This window comes from Rhinatrema bivittatum, chromosome 3 (assembly GCF_901001135.1).
Source record: "Rhinatrema bivittatum chromosome 3, aRhiBiv1.1, whole genome shotgun sequence".
Classification (NCBI taxonomy): Eukaryota; Metazoa; Chordata; class Amphibia; order Gymnophiona; family Rhinatrematidae; genus Rhinatrema; species Rhinatrema bivittatum.
The window spans coordinates 368,443,156-368,465,318 of NC_042617.1; the positions used below are offsets into that span (position 1 = coordinate 368,443,156).

At 50.3% G+C, this 22,163-nt stretch overlaps 1 protein-coding gene across 13 annotated transcripts in view; it reads left to right on the forward strand.

Annotated features, from left to right (window-relative positions):
• Positions 1-5,241: 5,241 nt before the first annotated feature.
• Positions 5,242-22,163, forward strand: part of SNAP91 (synaptosome associated protein 91) — a 384,555-nt gene continuing 367,633 nt past the window's right edge. For 9 of the 13 annotated variants that reach the window (XM_029595501.1, XM_029595507.1, XM_029595506.1 and 6 more), the window contains exons 1-2: positions 16,359-16,414; positions 17,288-17,426. In XM_029595501.1, coding sequence (XP_029451361.1) covers positions 17,297-17,426 — 130 coding nt within the window. In that variant the 5' untranslated portion in view covers positions 16,359-16,414; positions 17,288-17,296. Of the gene's footprint in view, positions 5,640-13,230; positions 13,247-16,358; positions 16,415-16,800; positions 16,824-17,287; positions 17,427-17,601; positions 17,739-22,163 lie in introns of those variants that run through there. The other 4 variants (XM_029595502.1, XM_029595503.1, XM_029595505.1 and 1 more) reach the window with 4 other exon arrangements.

Genomic DNA, 22,163 nt, shown 5'->3' on the forward strand with positions numbered 1-22,163 from the left:
GGCTGGCCAGGGACTGGAGCCCTCCCTCTCCCTCCCTTCCCCTGTAGCTAGTGTCAGGAATTCCCGCCCTGCCTGCGAGGCATCCGAGACGCCCCCTTCCTTCCCTCCTGAGTCCACCGCTGGCCGAGGAATTGGCCGTCGCCATAGAGGTCATGGCCAGGAAGGACAGGCCCTCAGAGCCTCAGTCCAGTGATGCGGGCACCCCCCAGAAGGCGGGAATTTGCCGAATTTGTCAGGTGGGATCCGGGGGAGAGAGACAGGTAGTATCATCCCCACCCCCCGTTGAAGAAGAGGCCACCTCTCCAGAGATCTGCCCTTCCCCGCCCCTGAATTAAACCACCCCTACCTCTCCAGAAATACAGGAGGTGGGCAAAGTCCTGCCGCCCTCGGCAGAGGAGGACCCTTTGCTGCCCCTCGAACCCCCTGATTCCACCCCTGCCTCTCTCCCACCAGAAAGAATGGGCGATGAAGGCTCAGTGGGTTGGGCGGAGGTAGAAGGGCCTTCCCCATCCAAGGAAGAACAATTTCTCCAGTTGTCCCACCCTTCCACCCCTCCCACACAATCCCAGCAGAACCCTGGTCCAACCGGGCGCCCCCCTCCAGAAGGAGCCCTGCCTCAGCAGAGGAGCTCATCGACCAGTTCCTATAGGGCGCCCTTCTCCCTCTTCCTTCCTCTCCTCCTCTCTCTGGAACAGTGGGAGATCCCTTCCCTCCCCCCTTCGGAGATAGTGGCAACCTGCCCCTCTCCTTTTCTGTCTGCCTCCTCCTCCCCCCTGCACCCATCCCTCTCCTGTCTTTTGTTCTCACTCCCCAAACCTCTTACCCTGCCCTGGGTGGCTCAGTACCCAGAAGAGCAGGCCAGAGTCTGGTAGGGGGTGGGGGTGGGAGCTCCCCAGAAGGGATGCTGGAGGGGTTGGGGACCAGACAGGGAGGGGGAGATGGGCGAGTGTGAGTGGGCGAGCAGCCATAGAAAGTGGGCCTCTGGCCTGCACGGGGTCCGCAGGCCTCTTGGCCCCCACTCTCTCCCGGAAGTGAGCTTCAACCTCAACCATGGAGGTTGCGAAGGCATGGCGTAGTCAGGGAGGGGGATGTGAAATGGGCAGCTCGGCGCAGGTCACGAGTCTCTTCCCTCCCCGGTAAGGAGAGATACAGCCACGAACCGTGCGTGATCCAGGAGGCCCTGTGATGGGGTGGACCGTGCACGTACACGTTGCACTTCTTGACAGAGAATGGCTTTAACGTTCCTCACCCTTAACGTCAACAACTGCAAGACTGGGTTCCGCAGGCACTGGTATTCTCCGCCCTCGAGCGGCGAGTACTCGGTCGCCTTTTTACAGGAGGCCCACGCCACTCCAGATGCTGAGGTGGCCTGGCATCTGGGATGGGATGGTGAGGTGTCCTTCAGTCGCGCCTCGGGAGTGGTTGGTGGGTGGCTGTCTTGGTTTCGTGGGTCTCGCAGGCAGAGGTGCTGAGTATCAGGACCATTGTGCCGGGTGGGATGTTGCATGTGGGGTTGAGGGTTGGGGGCTGCGCGGTGATCAACTGCATCAACGTGTGTGCCACCTGCCCCTCAACCGAGCAGACGGTATTCTTTCGCTGGTTATCTGACCTCCTGGACGCGCTGGACCCCGACGAGAAAGTGGTGCTAGTGGGAGGATTTCAACGTCACCCTCAGCCTGCTCGATCGCGGGAGCTGAGCATTCAACGCGAAGCTGGCGACCGTCCTCCGGGATGCCATCTGATGGAGCAGTCTGGTGGACGTCTGGCGTGAGCAGCACCCAGATGCTCACTCCGGCTTCACCTTCGTAAGGATGGAGAGGGAGTGCATGTGTCGCTCCCGCATCGACCGGTGGTATCTGTTCCGTTGGCTGATGCACCGAGCCACGGAATGCACAGTGGAGCCGGCCACCCTTTCGGACCCCAATCTTGTGGCCCCGAGGGTGGAGCTCAGCCCCGTGCAGCCCAGGTCGATCCATTGGCACTTCAACAACGCGCTCCTCATGGATGAGGTGTTGGTGACGGCAGTGCGGGAGTTTTGGGTGAACTGGCGCCGCCGGGAGGCGGACTTTCCTCCCTCGCTCAGTGGTGGGACGTGAGAAAGGTCCGCCTCTGGGTTCTCTGTCACGATCATGCTAGGGGCATTAACATCGAGGAGTGCCTCGCGCTCCAGTGCCTCTCGGGAGAGGTGCTGGAGTTGAGGGATGTCTCAGCGATGCGCAGGACTGGGGACAAGATCCCGCTGTGCTTCTCGAGTATGAGGAGAATAAGCAGACTCTGCGACTCCTCGAAGAGCGGCGAGGGTGCGGGGCCTACATGTGCTCTTGGATCCAGATCCTGGAGGAGATGGACCGTGGCACACCCTTCTTATATGGACTGGAGAGGCATACGGGGAACAAGAAGCAAATAACGTGCCTGTTTGCCGATGGGACCCCCTTCGCTGAGTCGGGCATGATCCGGGTGGATGTTCGAGATTTCTATGCGGCTCTATTCTTGCCGGACTTGGTGGAACCGAACACTTGCGAGGCCCTGTGGGAGGTGCTTCCGGTGATGAGTGAGGCTAGCCAGGCTTGGCTGGACCTACCCCTCGGCCTGGGAGACCTCTTCGAGGCTCTCGGGTGGATGCCAAAAGGGAAGTCCCTGGGCATCAACAGGCTCACCACCGAGTTTGACATCCTGGAATCCGATCTCATGTGGGTCCTAAATGAAGCCCTCAAGACAGGGCACCTGCCTCTATCCTGTAGGCACGCGGTGCTCACCCTTCTGCTCAAGGGGGGCAATCCGCGCAGCCTCAGGAACTGGTGCCCCAATTCCCTACTGTGCATGGACTATAAGATCCTGGCCATGGCGCTCTCCCTGCGGCTGGCGTCCGTGCTGATGGAGGTGATCCACCCTGACCAGACCTACACGATTCCCGTACGCACTATTTTCGATAACAACTTTTTGGTTTGGGATTTGATACATCTGGCCAGTAGTCTGGCCTGTCAGCGGCCTTTTTGTCCCTGGACCAGGAGAAAGCATTCGACAGGGTGGATCAACTGGTCCCTAGTGGCGTCTCTGGCATTCGGACGCTGGTTGCGTCAGGGGTGCCCCCAGTTGGGTCAGCTGTACGATCTAGCCACTGAACCGTTCCTGTGTCTTCTGCACAGGCGGCTCACCGGGCTACTGCTGCGAAACCTGACATGCGGTTCACCCTTTCGGCCTATGCCGACGACATGCTCCCGTGGTTCAGGACCTGGTTGACTTGGAGAGGGTGCGGGATTGCCAGCTGATCTATTCGGTGGCATTCTCGGCCAAGATCAACAAGCCAAATGTTCCGGCCTTCTTGTTGGACCACAGAGGGTGGACGCTCTCCCTGACCTGTTGTGGGGCAGGGAGACTCTTAGGTACCTGGGAGTCCACCTTTCCATCGTCCATCAACTGAAAAGAGCTTGGAGAGAAGGTGGAAGCTCGCCTTGGGGCATGGAGGGGTCTTCTGCGACTGATGTCTTTCCGCAGTCGGGCCTTGGTGGTGAACCAGCTGGTGAGTATCATGCTGTGGCATTGCCTCACCGCCCTCAGCCCGACCCAGGAATTCCTCTCCCGTACCCAGAAGAAGCTGCTGGATTTCGTCTGGGCGGACGGAGAGCACTGGCATCCTGGCTGTCTTTTAGGGAGAGGGAGGTGCACACCGTCCATCTTCAGGCCCTGTGGCGATATCTGTACTCGGACCCTGCTCCGTGATGGCGATGCATTTTTTCCGCCAAGCGGGCAACCTGCAGTATGACTGGCAGCTGCTTGTCTTAGACATGAGGACTCGCCCTTCGTCACCTCTCGCAGCTGCTGCCATTCTACAAGGACATGCTGAAGGCTTGGAGACTGCTGGGCGTGGCCAGGGGAATGGCTACCAGGAGCTGGGATTTCCTGGGTGAACCCCTTCTGCATAACCCCACTCTGGGTTTGAAGGGGCTGGAAGACCCGGGCCTGAGATGCCATCTGGTTGCGGCTCAGGGATTTGCTAGAAGCCTAATCGCTACCTTTGAGCGAATCTATCAAAAGGTACTCAGCACCATGCCCGAGAGGACCCCGCAAGTCGGGGATCCCCACCCGAAGCACCGTCCGACACCTCGGCCTTGCTGGTAGGGCCTAGGATGCCAAAAGGCAGGTCCTCTTGGGAAGCTCAACCTCCTCGGGCCCACAGCCTTAGTAAGCTGTGGGAACTGTCCCTAGCGGACTTCCGAACCATGTTTCAGAAGAGCCTGAACCTGCTGGTGACCCATTCGGTGCACCGCCTTGCCCTCGCCTCCCGTCCCAACATGCCCTGGCGGGATGTGTTGGGTCAGGGAGACAGAGGGTGGGAGAAGGGGAGGTCCCTGCTGGGAGTCATTCTACTCCGGGATGATTCCCGACTACGAAGGAGACCACTCCTGGACGCTGAGGTTCAAGGCTCGCGCGTTCCGGGCAGACCCCTCCTGTCCTTTCTGTGGACAGGAGGAGGACCTTTTCCACCTGGGACTCGAGTGTCCCAAGCTGACCCCCTTCCTAGCCTTTCTTAAGGGATTATTTTGGGGTTTTTGGTTAAATTTCACCCTGCACCTCCTGATCTACGGCCGCACGACCAGGAGGGGGCCTCTGCGCCAGAGGGATGGCCTGGTCAACTTTCTTTTGTCCGCCGCCGGGAACTCAGTCTGGCGGTTGAGGCAGAGGAAGTTGGCTGGGGACAGTCCCAACTGCGAGGCCCTCTTCCAAAGCATGGTGTGCGCCTGGATAAAAGCGGAGCACTTCTGTGCCGTGACTGCTGGCTGGGTGGAGTTCGCCCGCCGGTGGGCAGTGGACAGGGTGCTCTGCTCCCCTCCCTCCCCAGTTTGAGTTATTCCTAAATGTTTTAGTTCTTTAATTTTGCATTATATTTTACTTTGTGCATTTTATGGGAGCCCTTACCCCCTCCGCATGCCTTCCCACTCAAAATAGTGGGGCGGTAGGGGGCCCTTCCCCCACCCTCCCCACCGCAGGCACCCCTTGTGAATTGGAGTAATCTCCTTTGCCCTTTACCTTTAAGAGTGCGGCAAGGAGAAAGTGGATGCAGCGTGGAGAAGGGGGTGGCAGTGATCGAGATACAGCAGGAAGCGTGGTGAGGAAGGGAGAGAGGAAGAGAGAGAGAGACAGTCACCTGACCAGGAGCAACCAGAAACCTGGCAGGGAGGAGAGGAAGCGCTTTCACTGGTACATCCTTGTGCAGGGAGGGGGGAGGTCGAAGGGGATTATAATCCGGAGGAGGCGGATTAGACTCTGCCACTAAAACCCAGAGACAGCAGCAATCGCCCGTTATTCGTATCCCCTCTTCCGGTCCTATCACAGGCATCCCTCCATTCAGACCCGGAGCGGCTCCGGTTCCCTCCCCGCTCCCCTTCCCCCACCCCTCCCCGATCTCCTCGGTGAATTCCCTGCCGCCGCATCCACTCCTAGAGGCAGGATCGCGCCTCCTTCCAGCACGCAACCACCGCCGGAGCTCCGTGGCCGCTGAGCTCCGGGGAGGAAAGAAAGGGAAGGGCTGGGCTGTCCCCTTGCTTGTCAAGAGGAGGAGTGGAGGCAGCAGATTATCACAATAGCAGAGCCACAGGACATCCAGGCGCTGACAGGTCTGCAGGATCCGTGTACAGCAGGTCAGGCCATTCACCCTCCCCAGGGTTTCTTTTTCAATGCTTTCACACCCTTTTAAAAATGTTATTGTGTTAGGTGAATGGGGACGGAGGTCGGTGCCTTTTCTAGAGGGGGAAGGATTCTGCATCAGGCTGTATTGTGCGCTGAATCAAAAGGGCGAGGTGTTTTTTTTTTTTGCTTTCAAATGGGCAAGCAGTCTCTCGTTCGCACTTTAATTATTGACGAAGAAAAGAGCTGCGGGTTTCTGGAGGGAGGCAGGGAAGGTGCGATATTTGATTTCTGCCAGTAAGGGAGGAGGGATGGGGAGCGCTATAAATGCCTGTACTTCATCTGTACACTGTGTATCTGGCTATATGCATTGCATACAAACACTGGGGGCAGGCAGCTCGGCATCTCATTCATTGCCTGGTCCCCCGGCCTGCTTTCCATCTCTGCAGCCCCGACCGGAGCCGGAGTGTCAGCGGGGGCTGCCTGGCTGTGCGGTGCAGGGGATGGTGGTTGAAGGGAGGCTTCCCTGCTTAGCAATATCCCTGAAGTGGCAGCATTTTGCCCTCTGTGGGGCGAGAAGTGAGCATTGTAAGGTCAACGATAGCGTTCATCTAAAAGCCATTGGGTGGCGAGCTGCACAAGAGGCACTGTGAAAACGAAAGGCTGACCTGGTTAAAAGACGCCTTGCAATGAAATAGGGAGTAAAGACGATATCTCCTATTTCATTGTATTAAAAAAAACAACACAAAAAAGCCTGTATATTAACAAACCAAACCTGCTCCCCAACCCTTCAAATGTAATTAAATAGAACGCCCTCCCCGACTCAACCAATGTCTCCGGTGGTCCGGGGGGATGACGACCGGGAGCGATCTCTCGGGCCGTCCCTTGCTCCTACCATGTGACAGGGGTCAGCCAATAGAACCGGTAGCCCCTGTCACATGGTAAAGGCAAAGGGCCGCCGGCACCATTTAGAATACTGGAGAGTAGGAGGTTGCTGTTGGGTCCCCTGCTGGACCACCAGGGACATTGGGTGAGTCAAGGTGGGGGGGGGGAGCTTTCTATTTAATTACATTTGGAAGGCTGGGGCGGGTTTGGGGTTTTATTTTTATATTTTTTTTATGAAATTGAACACGAAAACATTTCCGATTTTGGGGGGGGGGGCCCGAAATGGGCACCCCCGAACTAAAAAATGAAACAAACTTTTATGCACGTCCCATAGATAGTGAAATGGATCCTCCTTTCCTGTTAGACAGAGAGAAGATGTCAGGTCAGATGCTGAAGGATCACATTGCCGCTGCTCAATGGAGCACTGTTTGAGCCAATAACCAGGTTGGGGATCACGGCAGACAGTTCTGCCCCCCCCCACCGGAAGTTATTCCTTCCCGTCTTCAGAGTCTTCTTAGGGAGGCACTCTAAGAAAACGTAGGCCCCCTTCCAAGGCCACTAATCTGAGTTAAACATGTGCCATGCACCTACTGTGCCTGGCCCAAAACAGCATAAACCAAAAATTAAACCTGTTGTGCAGGTAATACCAGAGAGAAGCTGGCCTGTGGTTCCACTGTACACATTCTGGGGTGAATGGGGTGGGCAGTAATCCTGTCCAGGGAGCGAGGCCATAGAGGTTATTCTTGCTTGCCCAAGGTGTAACCTCAAGCCTCCACCTGAGGGGCAGGTGGCAAAATGCTGCACTACCTCTGTTCATACCTAATAGGCATGCCTGCCGTCCACTCAGAAGAAGAGAGCAGAGGGGAAGAAAAAGGAGTGATAATGGGAGGGGAGCAGAGCACTCCTCCCCCCATCCTGCTGATGGACACTGCACAGAAATGCTCTGCTTTTGTACAGGTACACACCAGTGCCTTTAACAGAGTCCCCCAAAGCGTAGGGCCCTATCTGGCCAGTTTATCTCTCCTGATCTGCCACACCATCTCTTTAGCTACTGCAAAGAGGTAACTGCTCAGGCAGTCCTTTGCATGCACGAGGTCTCTAATCCCTTCAGGTCCATACAGGCAAAAGTGAGTCGTGAAATTGAACCAAAAACATAAGAAAAGTGAATGCAGAAGGGGATGAAAAGGGGTGACTTCAACACGTAGTGGATCAAATTCTTCAGTCTGCAAAGGGGGCAAGAGTAGGCTGCTCTGGTGAAATGACACCATGCACCAGCCTCCATTTCTGGTCCTGGATGACCTGAGAGTTGGGTCCACTTTTGCCCTCCAAAACTATCTGCCACAGTGTGTTGGGCTGGGAGGTAATAGTGAGGTGATGCAGTGTGTGGACCATCAGAAGCTAGAGGCCCTTCTATATTTTGGAGCAGAGAGGCACCAGAGATGTCTCTTGCAACTGACTAAGGCTGAGACAGAGATGGTTCATCTTGAGCATGAAGAAGGGTTTATCGTGAAGTATCCTAAGTCCTATATTCAGGGTTGGAGGTCAGAGATGGGTTGGAGGTCAGAGATGGGTGTGTACTCCAAGCCTGCAGAATTCTCTCTTAGAAGAGACTTGTTAAGTGGCCAGTGAGCCCATGACCACCTGCAACAATTAGCCAGTGATTATAGGATGAAGCCATACCCGATCACCAGACCAACTATGGCTCTACCCATCACTATTGGTGGCACTCGAGCAGGATGTGATCTTTAGTCACCCCAGCCATATCTAGCCAGGGGCACCCAATAGGATTCTTCACCTAGAGTCAGAGGTTGTGGAGGAGTGGCTCTCTGAAGAACTCCTCCAGCCATGCAGCCAGCTCTTGTCATGACTAGTGTGCTCCAAGCGCCAAACCTTTCTTGGTAGAAGGCTGGCAACATCAAAAGGCTGCAAGCGTCCCTCCTCCTATAGATGACAAAAACCTGCCAGTCATAGTGTAGACTATGCGGCTGGTGGGGGTTAAAAAAATAGTTCACTAATGCATGCCATCACAGAGGAGTGACTCTATAGAAATTCCTGCAGGCAAAGGGTGTATGCCTGACTTCTCAGGCACACTAATCCCTCCTCCTAGAGGGAGACTCGGGACTCCTGTATAAACGCCTTGCTTCATGTTGGCCCAGATGTCCAGCAGCTTCCTCTGAATCCATGCAAAAAGCTGAGGGTGGGCTTGGCACAGTCAGCTGGTGCCCCAGTGTGCTGGCTACCAACTAATTCACTGCTATGACTGATTTTTCTGGTAGGCCACCCATTGCTGGAGACCTTTTGTGACCTTGGGTGGTGATCTGCTTTTATTCTAAGCTTCAGCCATTTGATTGTGGCAGTGTCCTCTGTAACTTAAGTAATTTAAGGTCTCATGCCCCATAAAAGTTTAATGTATGCCCAATTTGTTATACAATGTGATTTTTTTTAAATGTGTTTTTATTTATGTTAGTTAATTTGATAAATCACTTTTAAGTAACTTCTCAACTCTATCCACCCATGGTAACCCTATAAAAAGTCCTGAGCATTTTGGTCCAATTCATCTTTATGGAGGGCAGGCCCTCCTCCTGTCCAGATCCTCTAGGTCTTGATCCACAAGGATTATATCATTGGCATAGGGCAAAGGGTAACCTGCAACTCAGATTCCTGCAGAGCCAGATCCGTGAGAGGGCCTGCACAACAAGCACAAGAGTGGCTCAGTGGCCAGTGCATAAAGTTGCCCTGACAGGTGGCACGCCTGACTCGCTACCTGCACAAAGGCCAGAGGTGCTGTTAAGCACCAGTTAACCTTGGCCAGGCTCTCACCTCTCAAGAATAAGAAGTGGAGAAGATCCATGAAATGGGAGTTGAACCCAACCTGAATGTAATCCACTTTGAAGCGCTGAAAAAAGTGCGAAAAGTGGAATAAAAATAAATAGATAGATAAAATGCCTGCACTGTCCCCATGAGGTGACTGATCCACCTTGTCGAAGGCCAAATCTTGATCAAGTGACACACAGACCAAATCTCCCAGTTAAGTTTTTCTAGTCCTAGACCAAAAAATGATCAAAAAATGGTTTGATTTGGCCCAGGACATGTGTCTGTTCCAGGTAGATTATCTCTGCCGGTATAGACACCAGCTGCAGTGAGAGGGCTTTGGCTAGGATTTTATAATCTGTCTATAGCAGTGAGACTGGGTGCTAGTTTTGTATGTCCTGCAGGTCTTCCCCCCTCCCCTTGAGTAAGAGGGTTGTCATCATATGCCAGCAGGACAGGGGGCAACTGATCTGTCAACAGGACTTTGGCTAGGACCCACAGAAGATTAGGTCCCTGCAAGTAAAAAAATGACTGAAAAACTCCAGTTATTGGTCAGTTGATGCTTGGGGATGCCCTGTGGGATATCTGGCTGAGGGAGGCCACAAAGTCAACCTGACTCGGGAGCTTATCCAGTCTCCTCCTGGTATCCTCGCTGACTTGAGGAGGCTGCATCCATAAGACCGGGCAGGTTGACTTAGTATAGGGAAAAGTTGTATAAGGATCCCAGGCTCTCGTCCTGATCCTCTCTAGTTCTGTGAAGGGGAGCTCATTCACAGACAACAGGGAAGTCATCTGGATCTTATCCCTCTCCTCTTCTCCAAGCTATAGAAGAAAAGTGAACCTGCAGTGTCTGTCCTGCAGGAAAGGGACCCCTGACCTCACATGGACTCTGATTTCACTGCTACTCCTCATGCTTAACGGAGCCTAGTCTCCAGTGTTCCAGAGATGCACCTCAAAATTGGAACACCTCTCCTCCCCAAAAACACCAGAGCTTGCACCATCAGTCCACTAGCATCTTGAGTATTCTCCTGACAGAGGACCTTGAGCCAAACCTTACCATGTCTGACTACTGATTGAGGGGAAAAGTCTACCTTTTGGTTGCACCAATTTACGCAGAATTCCCGGACCACCGCCATGAGCCCTTCCTTCTTCTGGAGAGAGTTGTAGTGCCAGTGGATGGCCTGTGACTTAGTGGGGTACCAGACGGTAGTGAGAAGGGTGCCAATTCCACATTACACACGAGGGCCCTTGACATAACCAGCAGGAGAAGTAACACTAGTGGATCAGAGAGTAGGGGAGGCACTCAGGTATGAGTGTAGCTTGAAGGTGTCCACGTCAGAAATTGACCAAAGAGAGGTGGCAGGCTGTCTTTACTAGGACATCTGCTGAGGTGGTGTGGCTCTTCTAATGATCAAGGTTGAAAGGTTCAAGAGTACAGTTGAAATCACCCAGAGTGCCACCTCCTTGACTCAGTAGGTGAAAAAATGTTCTCTTGTTGACGTTGGCATTAATGCACAAGTTAATGTCCATGTGCAGTCCTCAAGCTGAAGGTGCAGCATTTAGCCTGGCAAAAAGGACCATGTGCCAGCACCCTCCGCCTGCAGGGGCTGCAAAGTCCAGATGGCTATCCTGTCACTCCACTGCAGAAGGCAAGAAGCCTTAACCTCTGAAACGGTATGAGCTTTGTGTGTGTAAAATAAAACAACAAAACCCAGCTATAGAATTCCCCTTGCCTGAATGTAGAGGAGGACCCAGTGTCTGTGGGACCCTGCCCTACAGTCATTTGGTACCCTTACTGCAAACAGTGAGCAAATAAATAAACCTAAATCTATCAGGTAGTGTGTGCGTAAACATGTGGCCAGCCCCATTACAGAGCTGCCAGACACGTGTATGATTCATAGGGCCCCCGAGAGAACGGGGCCTGAGCGGCCTTTTTGCTGCCTGACCTAAACCTTACCTCCTGAGAACTATTCTGCTTCATCACAGCCATATCCGTTTCTTGCTCGGGAGTGGCGGCCAAGTGCCAGCCCTTGGCCTTCCTTTCTTAGTTTTACGTCTCGTGCTTCCTCAGGCCCGTCTCCCTCGACTTCCGAGCTTTGGTCCTGGGAGAATGGCACCTTCTCTGTCCTGGGAAACTGGTCTGTAAATTAGGGTCTTTCCCCAGCTCTGCCTTGGGGATTCTTTCCCCGCCCCCTTGCGGCATGGTGCTGATGGAAAGAAATGGGTGTGGGGGCAGGAAGGTAAGGGTTGCTTCTCTTCTATTCCAGTGATGGAGAGAGAAGCAGTCTCATTCTTCTCAGGTCTGAATGGACTTCCGGCAGGTGCAGCTCATTTTCTGTGGGAGAGAACACTCCATATCTCAGGTGATTCCACCGTTGGCTGCATTTCTCTGCAGCCTGGCACCCTCCATGCTGCGTTCTCGATGGGCCCTTGGGTTCCCCCATCCCCATCCCTTGTAGACTGTTCCGGAGAAACCCTGGGGAACAGCCTCAGGTCATGGTTCAGCTCCCCACCCTTCGCTGTCTGACTGAGGTGCTGGGGGCCCATCCACATCAGCCATGGGTTCTGCCACTTCCATGGTTAGAAGTGAGTTTGGGCTAGGAGGGATGACCTGACTGTCTCCGGGTGGGCTGGAATGGGGGCAATTGTTGCTGTTTGTGGGGAGAGCAGGAGAGGGTTCAAGTCCTAGCCATTTCTTGTACCTGGTGGCACCCTGGGGCTTTGGGGGCCAGTACCTGCCATGCTTTGGGTGGGGTCCGTCCTGCCTTGGTCTTTCTCTCAGGTAGGGGGTGGCAGGACTTTAAGGGAAAATTGCCTTCTCATCCCTCTTTCGCATACTGGGTGCGTGAACCCCTAAAAGTGGAGGAAGTGGGAGAGCAGAAGGGCCCTGGACCTCCATAGCCTCTGAGGCTGATGTATGGGATGGGCCCTTCCTGCTTGGTTTATGTTTTTCTCGTGCTCTCTCGGCTCATATCCTTGGCGACGTTTTCTTTTTTCACCTTTAAGTTGCATTTGAGGTTCGGTGTGGAGTAAGCGGAGGAGAAAGATTAATTTCTTCTGTAGGCCCATATACTGCAGCTGTTTTTTTAAGAGAATTTTTGTGTTGCAATTTTAGTTTATAACTAGGTTGGGTTTTTTTTCTCCCTCTCATGATGTCTGATATAAAGTACCACTCTGGTCTGGAAAATGCTACTGAATGTAAGGAGGAGGGACAAAAGATTGAATATGTCCTTCAGGTTCATATAGGAATTTTATTATCTTCAGGCAAGCAAAAAAGGCTATTGTAGCATCCAAAGCAGCAGTTTGTATTAATAATTTTATGGTGCCCCCGACACGGGTCATGTTTCGAGGAAACTGCGTTGGGAGGGAACCCACACCAAGATCAGGAAGCATTTAAACCAAAGGATCAGAATATGTTAGATAATCTCCTCAAATCAATGCAGAAGGAAGTGTAGTGGAACATTCAACAAAATCCTTGTGAAGGAAATACCATATTTTTCGCTCCATAAGATGCACTTTTTTCCTCCAAAAGTGAGGGGAAAATGTCTGTGCGTCTTATGCAGTGAATATAAAAAAAAAATTAATTAACTTCAACTCCTGAAACCCCCCCCCCCCCCCCAATACTTGCCAAAAGTCCCTGGTGGTCCAGTGGGGGTCCTGGGAGCAATCTCCCTCTCTCAAAATGGCGCCGGTGGCCCTTTGCCCTTATCATGTGTCAGGGGCTACCGATGCCATTGGTTGGTCCTTGTCACATGGAAGGAGCCATGGATGGCCCATGCCATTTTTTAAGATGGCGCCGGCCATCCATTGCTCCTACCATATGACAGGGGCCGAACCAATGGCACCGGTAGCCCCTGTCACATGGTAAGGCCAAAGGGCCATTTTGATTACTGGCAGCAGACTGCTGGACCACCAGGGACTTTTGGCAAGCCTTGGGGGGGTCAGGAGGATGGGGGGCTGTAGTTAATTAAATTTGAAGGGTTGGGGTGGGTTTTTTTTTCTTCACAAAATAGCAAGATAAAAGTTTTCCGATCTGGGGAGTGGACCGAAATGGCCCTCCCCAACCCGAAAACGAAACGGGGACGAAAAAAAAATTGTATGCACACCCCTTGCTGGAAACGGACGTGCCATAAGACGCACAGATGCCTGGGAACGGAGCCTGCTTAGCACACCATTTTTTAAAATTTCCCCCGTCTGAACCCTAGGTGCGTCTTATGGAGTGAAAAATACGGGTAGTTCAATGAAACAACTTGTTTGGGATTGCTGCTGCAGGTAACGAGATGAGCACGAAAATGAATGATTGAGAGAAGGAAGGGAGGAACAAGGGCAGAGAGACACGCAAGTCGGGGATGGAGGCTGCCAAGGGGTTGGAAGGGGTGTGCTGGATCCAGCAGGCCCACCATGCAAGAGGGAATTACTTTTGCCTCCAAGCCGGGCATGATGTCTGAGCTTGAAAAGGCACGATTGGGAGGCGCAGGAGGTGATGGGATCCCCCAGGGAGATACTGGAGCTTTGCTCATGGAAGCAGAAGGCTCTGGGGTTTCTTGTCCTGATACCCAGGTGGGTAATTCCCCCTACGCATCAAATAAAAAAACCTCCCTCCCCTCGGCGCACATCCAGATAAACCATGTAGAGCCCGGGAAATGCAGTGACAGACCCTGCCCCTCAGTGCCCGTCTCTCCGATCCATGGAGCGTTCCTCTCCCTCCATCAAGGACTTCGGAAGCCATCCTCCCTCTTTTTGAGCCGGGAGAGACTCTCAGCCCAGGTCTGGGGAAGAGGTGAATGCTAAGGAACAGTGAGGTTCCCTAGAACCTCAGGTGGAGATAAGTGCAAAACCCACCAAGAAGGGGAGAGGGAAAAAGAAGAGTCATAGGCAGGAATGGATGGTATCTAGTAGTGATGCCTCTGTCGGCCCTTCCTCCGTTGGGCTTCCTCCCTTCCCCCCCCTACATTTTCCCTTATAGGATGAGGGGGCTGGGGTGAAGGCAGAAAAGGGAGGGAGTGGGTATTAAGTAGGTCCTTTGCTAAACCTCTCCCAGAGGAGAGACCGATATACAGGGTAAATTATGGATGTTGATCCAGTTTCCTTAAATACCTTCCCCACTCCCATCAAAAATGCAATGGAGGTAGTGGGGAAGATTGAAGAAGCTCCCAGACAGGCTTCAAACACTGACCAAACACCCTCGAATATCCCATCCCACCCATCGAAGAAGTGATGGAGAAGGTGAGGTGAGAGGTGCCGAGCGCTTTATTTCACCAAAGGTGATAATATGGGTCAGAAGACGTCACCTGATACTCATGAGCCACTAAATGTGGAGCAGGCAGACTGGGAGGCATGCAAGGTTGTGTGTAACTGCACAGGCATGCCTACTTTTGGGAAACCCCCAAAAGGTGCTGGTAGCATTGAGCAGGGAGTCCCCAAAATGCAGTGAGGCAGGGGGAGGCACCGCATTTGCTGGAGTGCCCGGAAAGTCTGAGGGAGCTTCAGAGAAAGCTGGGCCCAGCGAGTCTATGGGCAGAATTGAATCTGCAAAAAGGCCAAGTGAAAAACGCTCCCTCTGCGGTAGTCTTGAGCAAGGATGTTAAGCTTAAATAAAACCAGGCAGGATTTCTCCTGCCAAAGGGTTTGATATCCTTACCTGGAGCTAGCACAATTTTTTCCTTTTGGGGGGGACCCCAAGAGCGCCTAGCATAAGGCCTCTAATGAAATCCAAGATAGCCAGGTAGCCCCTCCCCCCCCCCCCCCCCAATCTGCTGTCACTGTGCCACAACCAGGAGAGGTGGCAGATAAACAAAGCTTTGCTCGTTGGGGAGGGAAGAAAGCCAGGAAGCAAAAGCTTGCCACCCAGTAAAAACCAAAGATGTGAGTGGGGCTACCCTCCCCCACCACCACCCCGAGCAATGGGGACTAACGGGAGGCATAGGCTGGCAGCATATGTCTGCTGCCCTGTGCTGCCAGGCCATAACAGTATGCCTCCACCATAGCAGAACGAGTGGGGCTTAAGGCACTGCTGGTGGCCACTAAGGCCAGCATGGCTGCTATAGCCGTGCTCTGAGAGGGGACAGTGAAGGGTGGGGGCAGATTTTCAGAAGTTGCTTCATTTGATGGAACTAACTACCTATGGCATTGCTGTCAAATACAATCAAAACTTAAATGTCTAGTGAGACTTGAGAAATGTCTTTGTTTCCGGGGTTAAATTGGTATCATATTATGAAAACTTTTGGGATGTCGAACTACCAAATGGTCCATAGCTCTCGACCTAATGTACTCGGGTATAATCATGTACCATGCTAGTTTCTGGATCAGATTTTTTTTTTCATATTCTTGTTTGAATTGCAACCACAGTGTCTCTCATAATTTTCTTTTTAATCCCATATGTGCAATCTGAGCACAAAAACTACAAGAATCACTTATCTTGCATCCATCTTGGTGGTGATTGCTGTCACCTGGATGACTGCTTGGAACCGTACATAGCAGGTCTAGAAGAGGTGAAGTTATTCATTGCCTTAATTCCCCCCGGACACAGGTGGCATGTAGTCAGGGACTTTTTTTTTTTTTTAATTTTCTCTGGGACTTTATAACGAACAAACAAGGAAGATAACCCGTAGGGAAAAATTACCTTAATTTTTCGCTTCATAAGACGCACTTTTTCCTCCAAATGTGGGAGGAAAATGTCTGCGCGTCTTATGGAGCGAATATAAAAAAAAAAAATTAACTATAACTCCCCATCCTCCTGACCCCCGCAAGACTTGCCGAAAGTCCGCGTGGGTCCGGGAGCGATCTCCTGCTCTTGGGCCGTCGGCTGCCAGTAATTAAAATGGCGCCGGTAGCCCTTTGCCCTTACTATGTGACAGGGGCTACCGGTGCCATTGGTCGGCCTCTGTCACATGGTAGGAGCAATGAACGGCCCAAAGATGGCGCCGGCCGTCCATTGCTCTTACCATGTGACAGGGGCCGACCAATGGCACCGGTAGCTCCTGACACATAGTAAGGGCAAAGGGCCACCGGCGCCATTTTGATTACTGGCAGCCGACGGCCCCAGAGCAGGAGATCGCTCCCGGGACCCCCGCTGGACCACCAGGGACTTTTGGCAAGTCTTGCGGGGGTCAGGAGGGTGGGGGGTTGTAGTTAATTACATTTGAAGTGTTGGGGGTGGGATTTTTAAATTTTATTTTTTTTCCCACGAAAGAACGATAAAAGTTTTCTGATCCGGGGAGTGCACCGAAATGGCCCTCCCCAGACCCGAAAACGAAACGGGGACAAAAAAAATTGTATGCACACCCCTATATTGCTCCATAAAACGCCCAGGAGCAGAGCCGGTTTAGCACACCATTTTTTTTTTAAATTTCCCCCCCTCTGAGTCCTGGGTGCGTCTTATGGAGGGGAAAAAATTTTCCTTTCCACTGATTTTCTTTTATGTATGTTCATTATAATAAACGCTGATTGCCAAGGAAAATTCAAAACTGAAAACGAAGGTCCCTACATATGGTGTCCTGCAGGTAGTTGGTTAATATTAGAGTGCCTGAAAAGGTGGCAGGTGTTGAAGTGGTTGGTTCCAGGCTTATTACCTGGACCGCACCTATAGAATCCGTTATACAGCTGATGAGGCGTGGTGTTTCCTATGCCCCCAGGCTGGTGATGAGGTGGCCTCTGAGGCACCCACCTGCTTAAGAACCATCCTAGCCTCTCTCTCTCTTTTTTTTTTTTTTTTTTGCACTAAGCCACGTGAGAACATACTGATGGCTTGCAGATGACCCTTACAGCGCACCCCCACTCCTGCAGGGCAGGATACTGTTCCTTCATGGATACTGACAAACTGGGAGGCTGCCTCCTCTGCTCCCCCTCCCCCCCCTTCTCATACACCTTGGCCATCACTGCAGCCAGGTGCCCCCCTCCCCCCCCCCAATACTCCGGATATAACATGGGTAGATAATAGTGAAACGGATCCTCGTTTTTCTGTTAGAACGAGAAGATGTCGGGTCAGACGTTGACGGATCGCATCGCCGCCGCTCAGTACAGCGTGACGGGATCGGCAGTGGCCAGAGCTGTCTGTAAAGCTACCACGCACGAGGTGATGGGCCCCAAGAAGAAGCACCTGGACTGTAAGTATCCTCCCTTCTTTCTCTTCCCAGGGCAGGGTTACCCCCCCCCGGGCAGTGTTCATTTGGTTCAGCCTGGTTCTTTCCCAGACTGGAGGCTTACGCGAGCGAACGCATGCATAAATGTCCCCGTGCATAACGAGGCAGTGACAGCCGCTCTTGTTTCCTCTGACCTGTACCCTGGCAAGACGGGGCTGGTGCGCCGCTCCGATCAGATGCCCGCTTACTTAAACCTTTCTGCCGCTGCACGGTCTGCTAGGTACAGAAACGCCATTGATGTATGAAAGGGACTGTACTTTGGCCAGCTCAGTTGAGGTAAGAATGGATCTCTTGCATCAAGTTACCTTCATGTGCTTGTCGTGGCTGAGTGGGAGATGTGAGGCGGGTACAAGTTCATTGATGGTGCTGGCTTTCCATATTATCTAAACTTACTGGCTCCTGCCAAAGCTTGCTTGCTTATACTTTTGACTGAGGCAGTTGTTGGGTACTTGATGTATTTTTGTTCTGCAGACACTGCTATTCAGAGGTTAATAAGAGAGCTAAAGCTTTAAATATGATAACCTGGGACCTATTTTTCCCCCACCTGTTCTTAGCATTCTTCTGTTGAATTATTTCTGATCAAAGGTGGGCCAAGCATTGTTTGTGTATAGGTGAGATTATTCAAATGTAGGTTTTTGGAATGTAATGTACAAAATAAGCTGCATTTTACTTGTAAGAGTAGTATTTGTTTTAAATATAAACTAAGTGTTATTACTCATTTTTTTGATTTGTGGCATTTTTTATACTGGTAACCTGATGAGTCGTACGGTAAAGGAACGTCAATGTTTGGCCTGCCTCTTGGTATGAAGTGTTTGCTTATGACATATAACCAAATGTTTCATGTCTCAAAATAATTTTGATACATCTTTTCTGAAAGGGTGTTCTTTGCTACAGATGTCTGTATTTCCACCTCGTTTTTCATTTGTAGTCTAAGATGTTGTATTGGGGGGAGGGGAGAGCCCCTCTGCTGCCGAGTCTCTGCGTGGAAGCAAAGGGGGGGTGGGGGGTAGATGAACTGGTTAGAGAGAGGAATGGCAGGAGTGGTGTTGGTAACAATGGTGTCTTCCTGTTCCCATCTTTTGTAATATGCACATGACCGATAACCTCCACCAAGGTGTTGCATATTTGGAAGCCAGCAAAGGATTTGGTTGTGTCCTGGAATGTTTTAAGCTGGTACATGGCACTTTTTTTTTTTGTTTTGTTTTTGTGACCTACTTACTTTTTATTAATAATTAATTGACTTTTTATTAATTTTACATATAATAGAAGGCAATGAACGGCCATCGGGGCAATGCAATGTCTTCATACCGGTAATATAGCAAAACAATTACCCCCCCCCCTCGCTCTATCATATCAAACTCTAGAACCTGCCATAGATACTAGTCCTAAAAAGAGAACCACAATTCAGCAAATGCCCCTCTTCCCACAAAGCACCCCCCTCCATCACAAACCCTAGTATACTTTGCTAAAAAGGTATTTGTCTAGAAGACAATATTTGTCTTTAAATACTTTCACATAGGGCCCCATACATTCCATGCCCATCCAGGTTTCCCTCTAATCTTATCTATTAGAATCTCCGTTTCCATTATGAAATTAATTCCGATAATCCATTCCCTCATTGTACGGAGATGGAAATCGATGGATTCTCCAATGCCACTCTCCTTGGGGGCGGGGGGAGAACTTTTCCACACCCCCATGATCAGTTGCTCCCATTCTTCTTTCTCCTATGAGCACCCAGTCATTTTCCCATGCTTTACTTCCTAACGTTGGCTGACTTTCTCCTCCCAAGCTTTACATATACAACTCTCTCATCCCTTCAATTTCCTTGCTCCAAAAATAATCATCTCAGCGGTCTTATTAGCTGCCTTCTATTGTCTTTAGTCAATACCCAGGTTCTCAGTTGGAGAAGTTCTTGGCATTTTTAATGGAGGAATATTAATGCGGATTTAAAAACCGTGCCATGTGCATCAGGAATCTTATGAATTTTTCATTACCGATGCAGTGTATGTTACAGAGCTGAGGGCTTGGTAATGGAGCACAGCTTCTGTGTCTGGATATTTGTCTGAATACTATGAATTGTTGAACTGCAGTCTGTAGTCTCTGTGCCTGTGAATGGGATGTGCTACGTGGCTTTTCCTGGTGGCCATGTGAGCTCAGAAAACTCGCCACTTTTCATGTGGATCAGATTGGTTTCCTTGTGGCTATCAACACCCACGTGCAAATTAAAAAAAAAAAAAAAAAAAAAAAAAGTGGCCTCTGTAAATAGTAGAGGTTACTATTTTTAGACATGCAAATAGAGGGGTTAATTTTTTGTTTTCAGAAAAATGTAATATGTTAAGAGATTTGTTATGCAGGGAGGGAACAGAATCCCTTGGGGAAGGACTACATGTGCTTCTTTCCATGGCACAAAATGTACAGGTGTATAAACAATTTTTTTTTTTTTTAAATCTGTTTTCTTCATATCGCAGAGAATACAAAAATACAGAAGGCAATGTGACCTCATCAGAGACTGCAATCTAAACAACTTGTTCTGACCTAATAAAAGTGACAGCATAATCATATAGAGAACTGATACAACAAAGGATTCTCTGACTTTTCTTTTTTTTTTTTAATCTTTTCTACTTATTAACCCACCTCCTTGGAGAGAGCAAAATCCCCACCCCACACTCAGTCATTCTCAACTGATTCCACCATCTTGATATGGCTTAAAAGTAGTCTGATAAATTTCTCCCACAAGGGCAAATACCCTTGCATCATTATCTGTTTAGGTTTTAGAACGCTTTTTCCGCAGAACCTTCCATCTGTGCCATCTGCCCCATCAGTTCTTTCCATGCCCCCCCCCACTGTTGGCAGCACTTCCGATTTCCAGTTTAACAAGATATGCTTTTTAGGAAGCACAATAGCAACAATGATAATTTTTTTCCCCCCTTGAGGAAGCTGTAAACCTCTATCGATTTTAGATCCAAAAAAAAAAAAAAAAAAAGTGAACCTGACCAAGGAATTTTACAACCCAAGGTCCGATCTAACAGCCCACAGATCTCCCTCCCAGTAGTTTTTCATTTTGATGCATCCCATGAATATATGACATACAGTCCCCCTCTGGGCATTGCATTTTGTGCATAAATCAGACTCCCAAATATGGTAAGTGCAACCCAGAACTCTTGCAGAAGAGTTCAAATTGGATTTCTTTTAAGATAGCCAAAATAAGATGCTTATATACCCGAGAGAAAGCAAGCTTCAAATCCTATTGCTCCACTGTGATGCCCAGATCCTCACTCCACTGTGTTGCTAGGTGCTCTAAATGGGATTCAGACAATTTAGCTTTTAAATGATCCGCCCAAATGGCAATTTTATTAAACTTAGGAATGATTTCCAAAAATGTCTCCTACTCTTCAGAAAGGGGCAGTAGGTTCAGATCCCCCTTACACAATTGTAAACCATAATGCCTTCCTTACAAGTACACAAAGAATTGCTTGTTTGACAGTTCCCATGCCTCTTTAAGCTTATGAAAAGAGTAATCAGAACTGGAATGAACATTGTATAGACTTTTTTTTTTGTGTGTGTGCTCTAGATCGTTGCTGCCTAGGTTAGGGTATCCTACCTAGGTTTATATTGGATCACAGTCCAATTCTTCCACCTATGAGACTTGCACTGTCTTTGCATGCAGGCAAAAAGCTGGTTGTTAAATATCTCGCTGTTGAGATGAGCCATTTTATGCCATGATTAGGGAGCCCATCAAGGGAATTTTTTTGAAATTCATAATTCTGGAGAATATATACTGCATCTGTTGTGGGAAACTCTAAAACAGTGCTACATGGGAAAACTATTAGCTATGCTTCACAAGCTAAAAGAGAAAGACTGTGAGGGAACAGTCTCCGTAAGGGTGCATAAGGCAGTTGGAGTTGCCTCATAAATGTATGGAGTCCTACAGGACTTATAGGGCACTTGAGAAGTGCAGGGCAGACATTAAGGGACTGCAGATGAATAGTATTGAAAGAGCTTTTCATTATTACTAAGGCATCAGACACAACAAACTAATTATGGGAATCTGTAAACTCTGTGGTACTATTACACATTCTCTGGGGGAAATCAGTGAGAGGTTTTAGATCTTATTTTTCTTGGTTGTACTCTAACGAGCAGACCCTCATTGACACGATAATACTTGAGAGGGAACCCTTTGACCTTTTTGACAGAGAGGCAGAGGAAGTGCCTCACGACCCCTATATCAGGGGATGAGCTGCTGAAAGTATTTGTCTTGCTGAGGAAGAAATGTCCCGGCCCAGATGGTTACTCTCTGGATTTTTATACATTTTTTTTTCCAGAGAAAGGATCTTTACAGTTCCTTTTTAAACACTTCAAAATCTCGCCCAGAGGCATCTGGCTGCCTTATGGATATGATTATCGCTCTTACACATAAAAAGGGACGAGAGGGAGTTGATGCTGAATCCTACAGACCTATAGTTTTATTAAACACAGATATTAAAATATTAGCAAAATATTGCAAACTGCGCCTTGAGAGATGAATCCTAAATCTGGTAGGGGATGAACAGATGGGATTTTTGAAGGGACGGTATTCCACTAACAACACCCAGAGACTGTTTTGATGATATTCCATTAGCAAGCAGAGACGGGATTCTGGGACTGGTAATAAGAATGGATGCGGAGAAGACCTTTGGGCTACATGGCCATTTCTATTTGCTG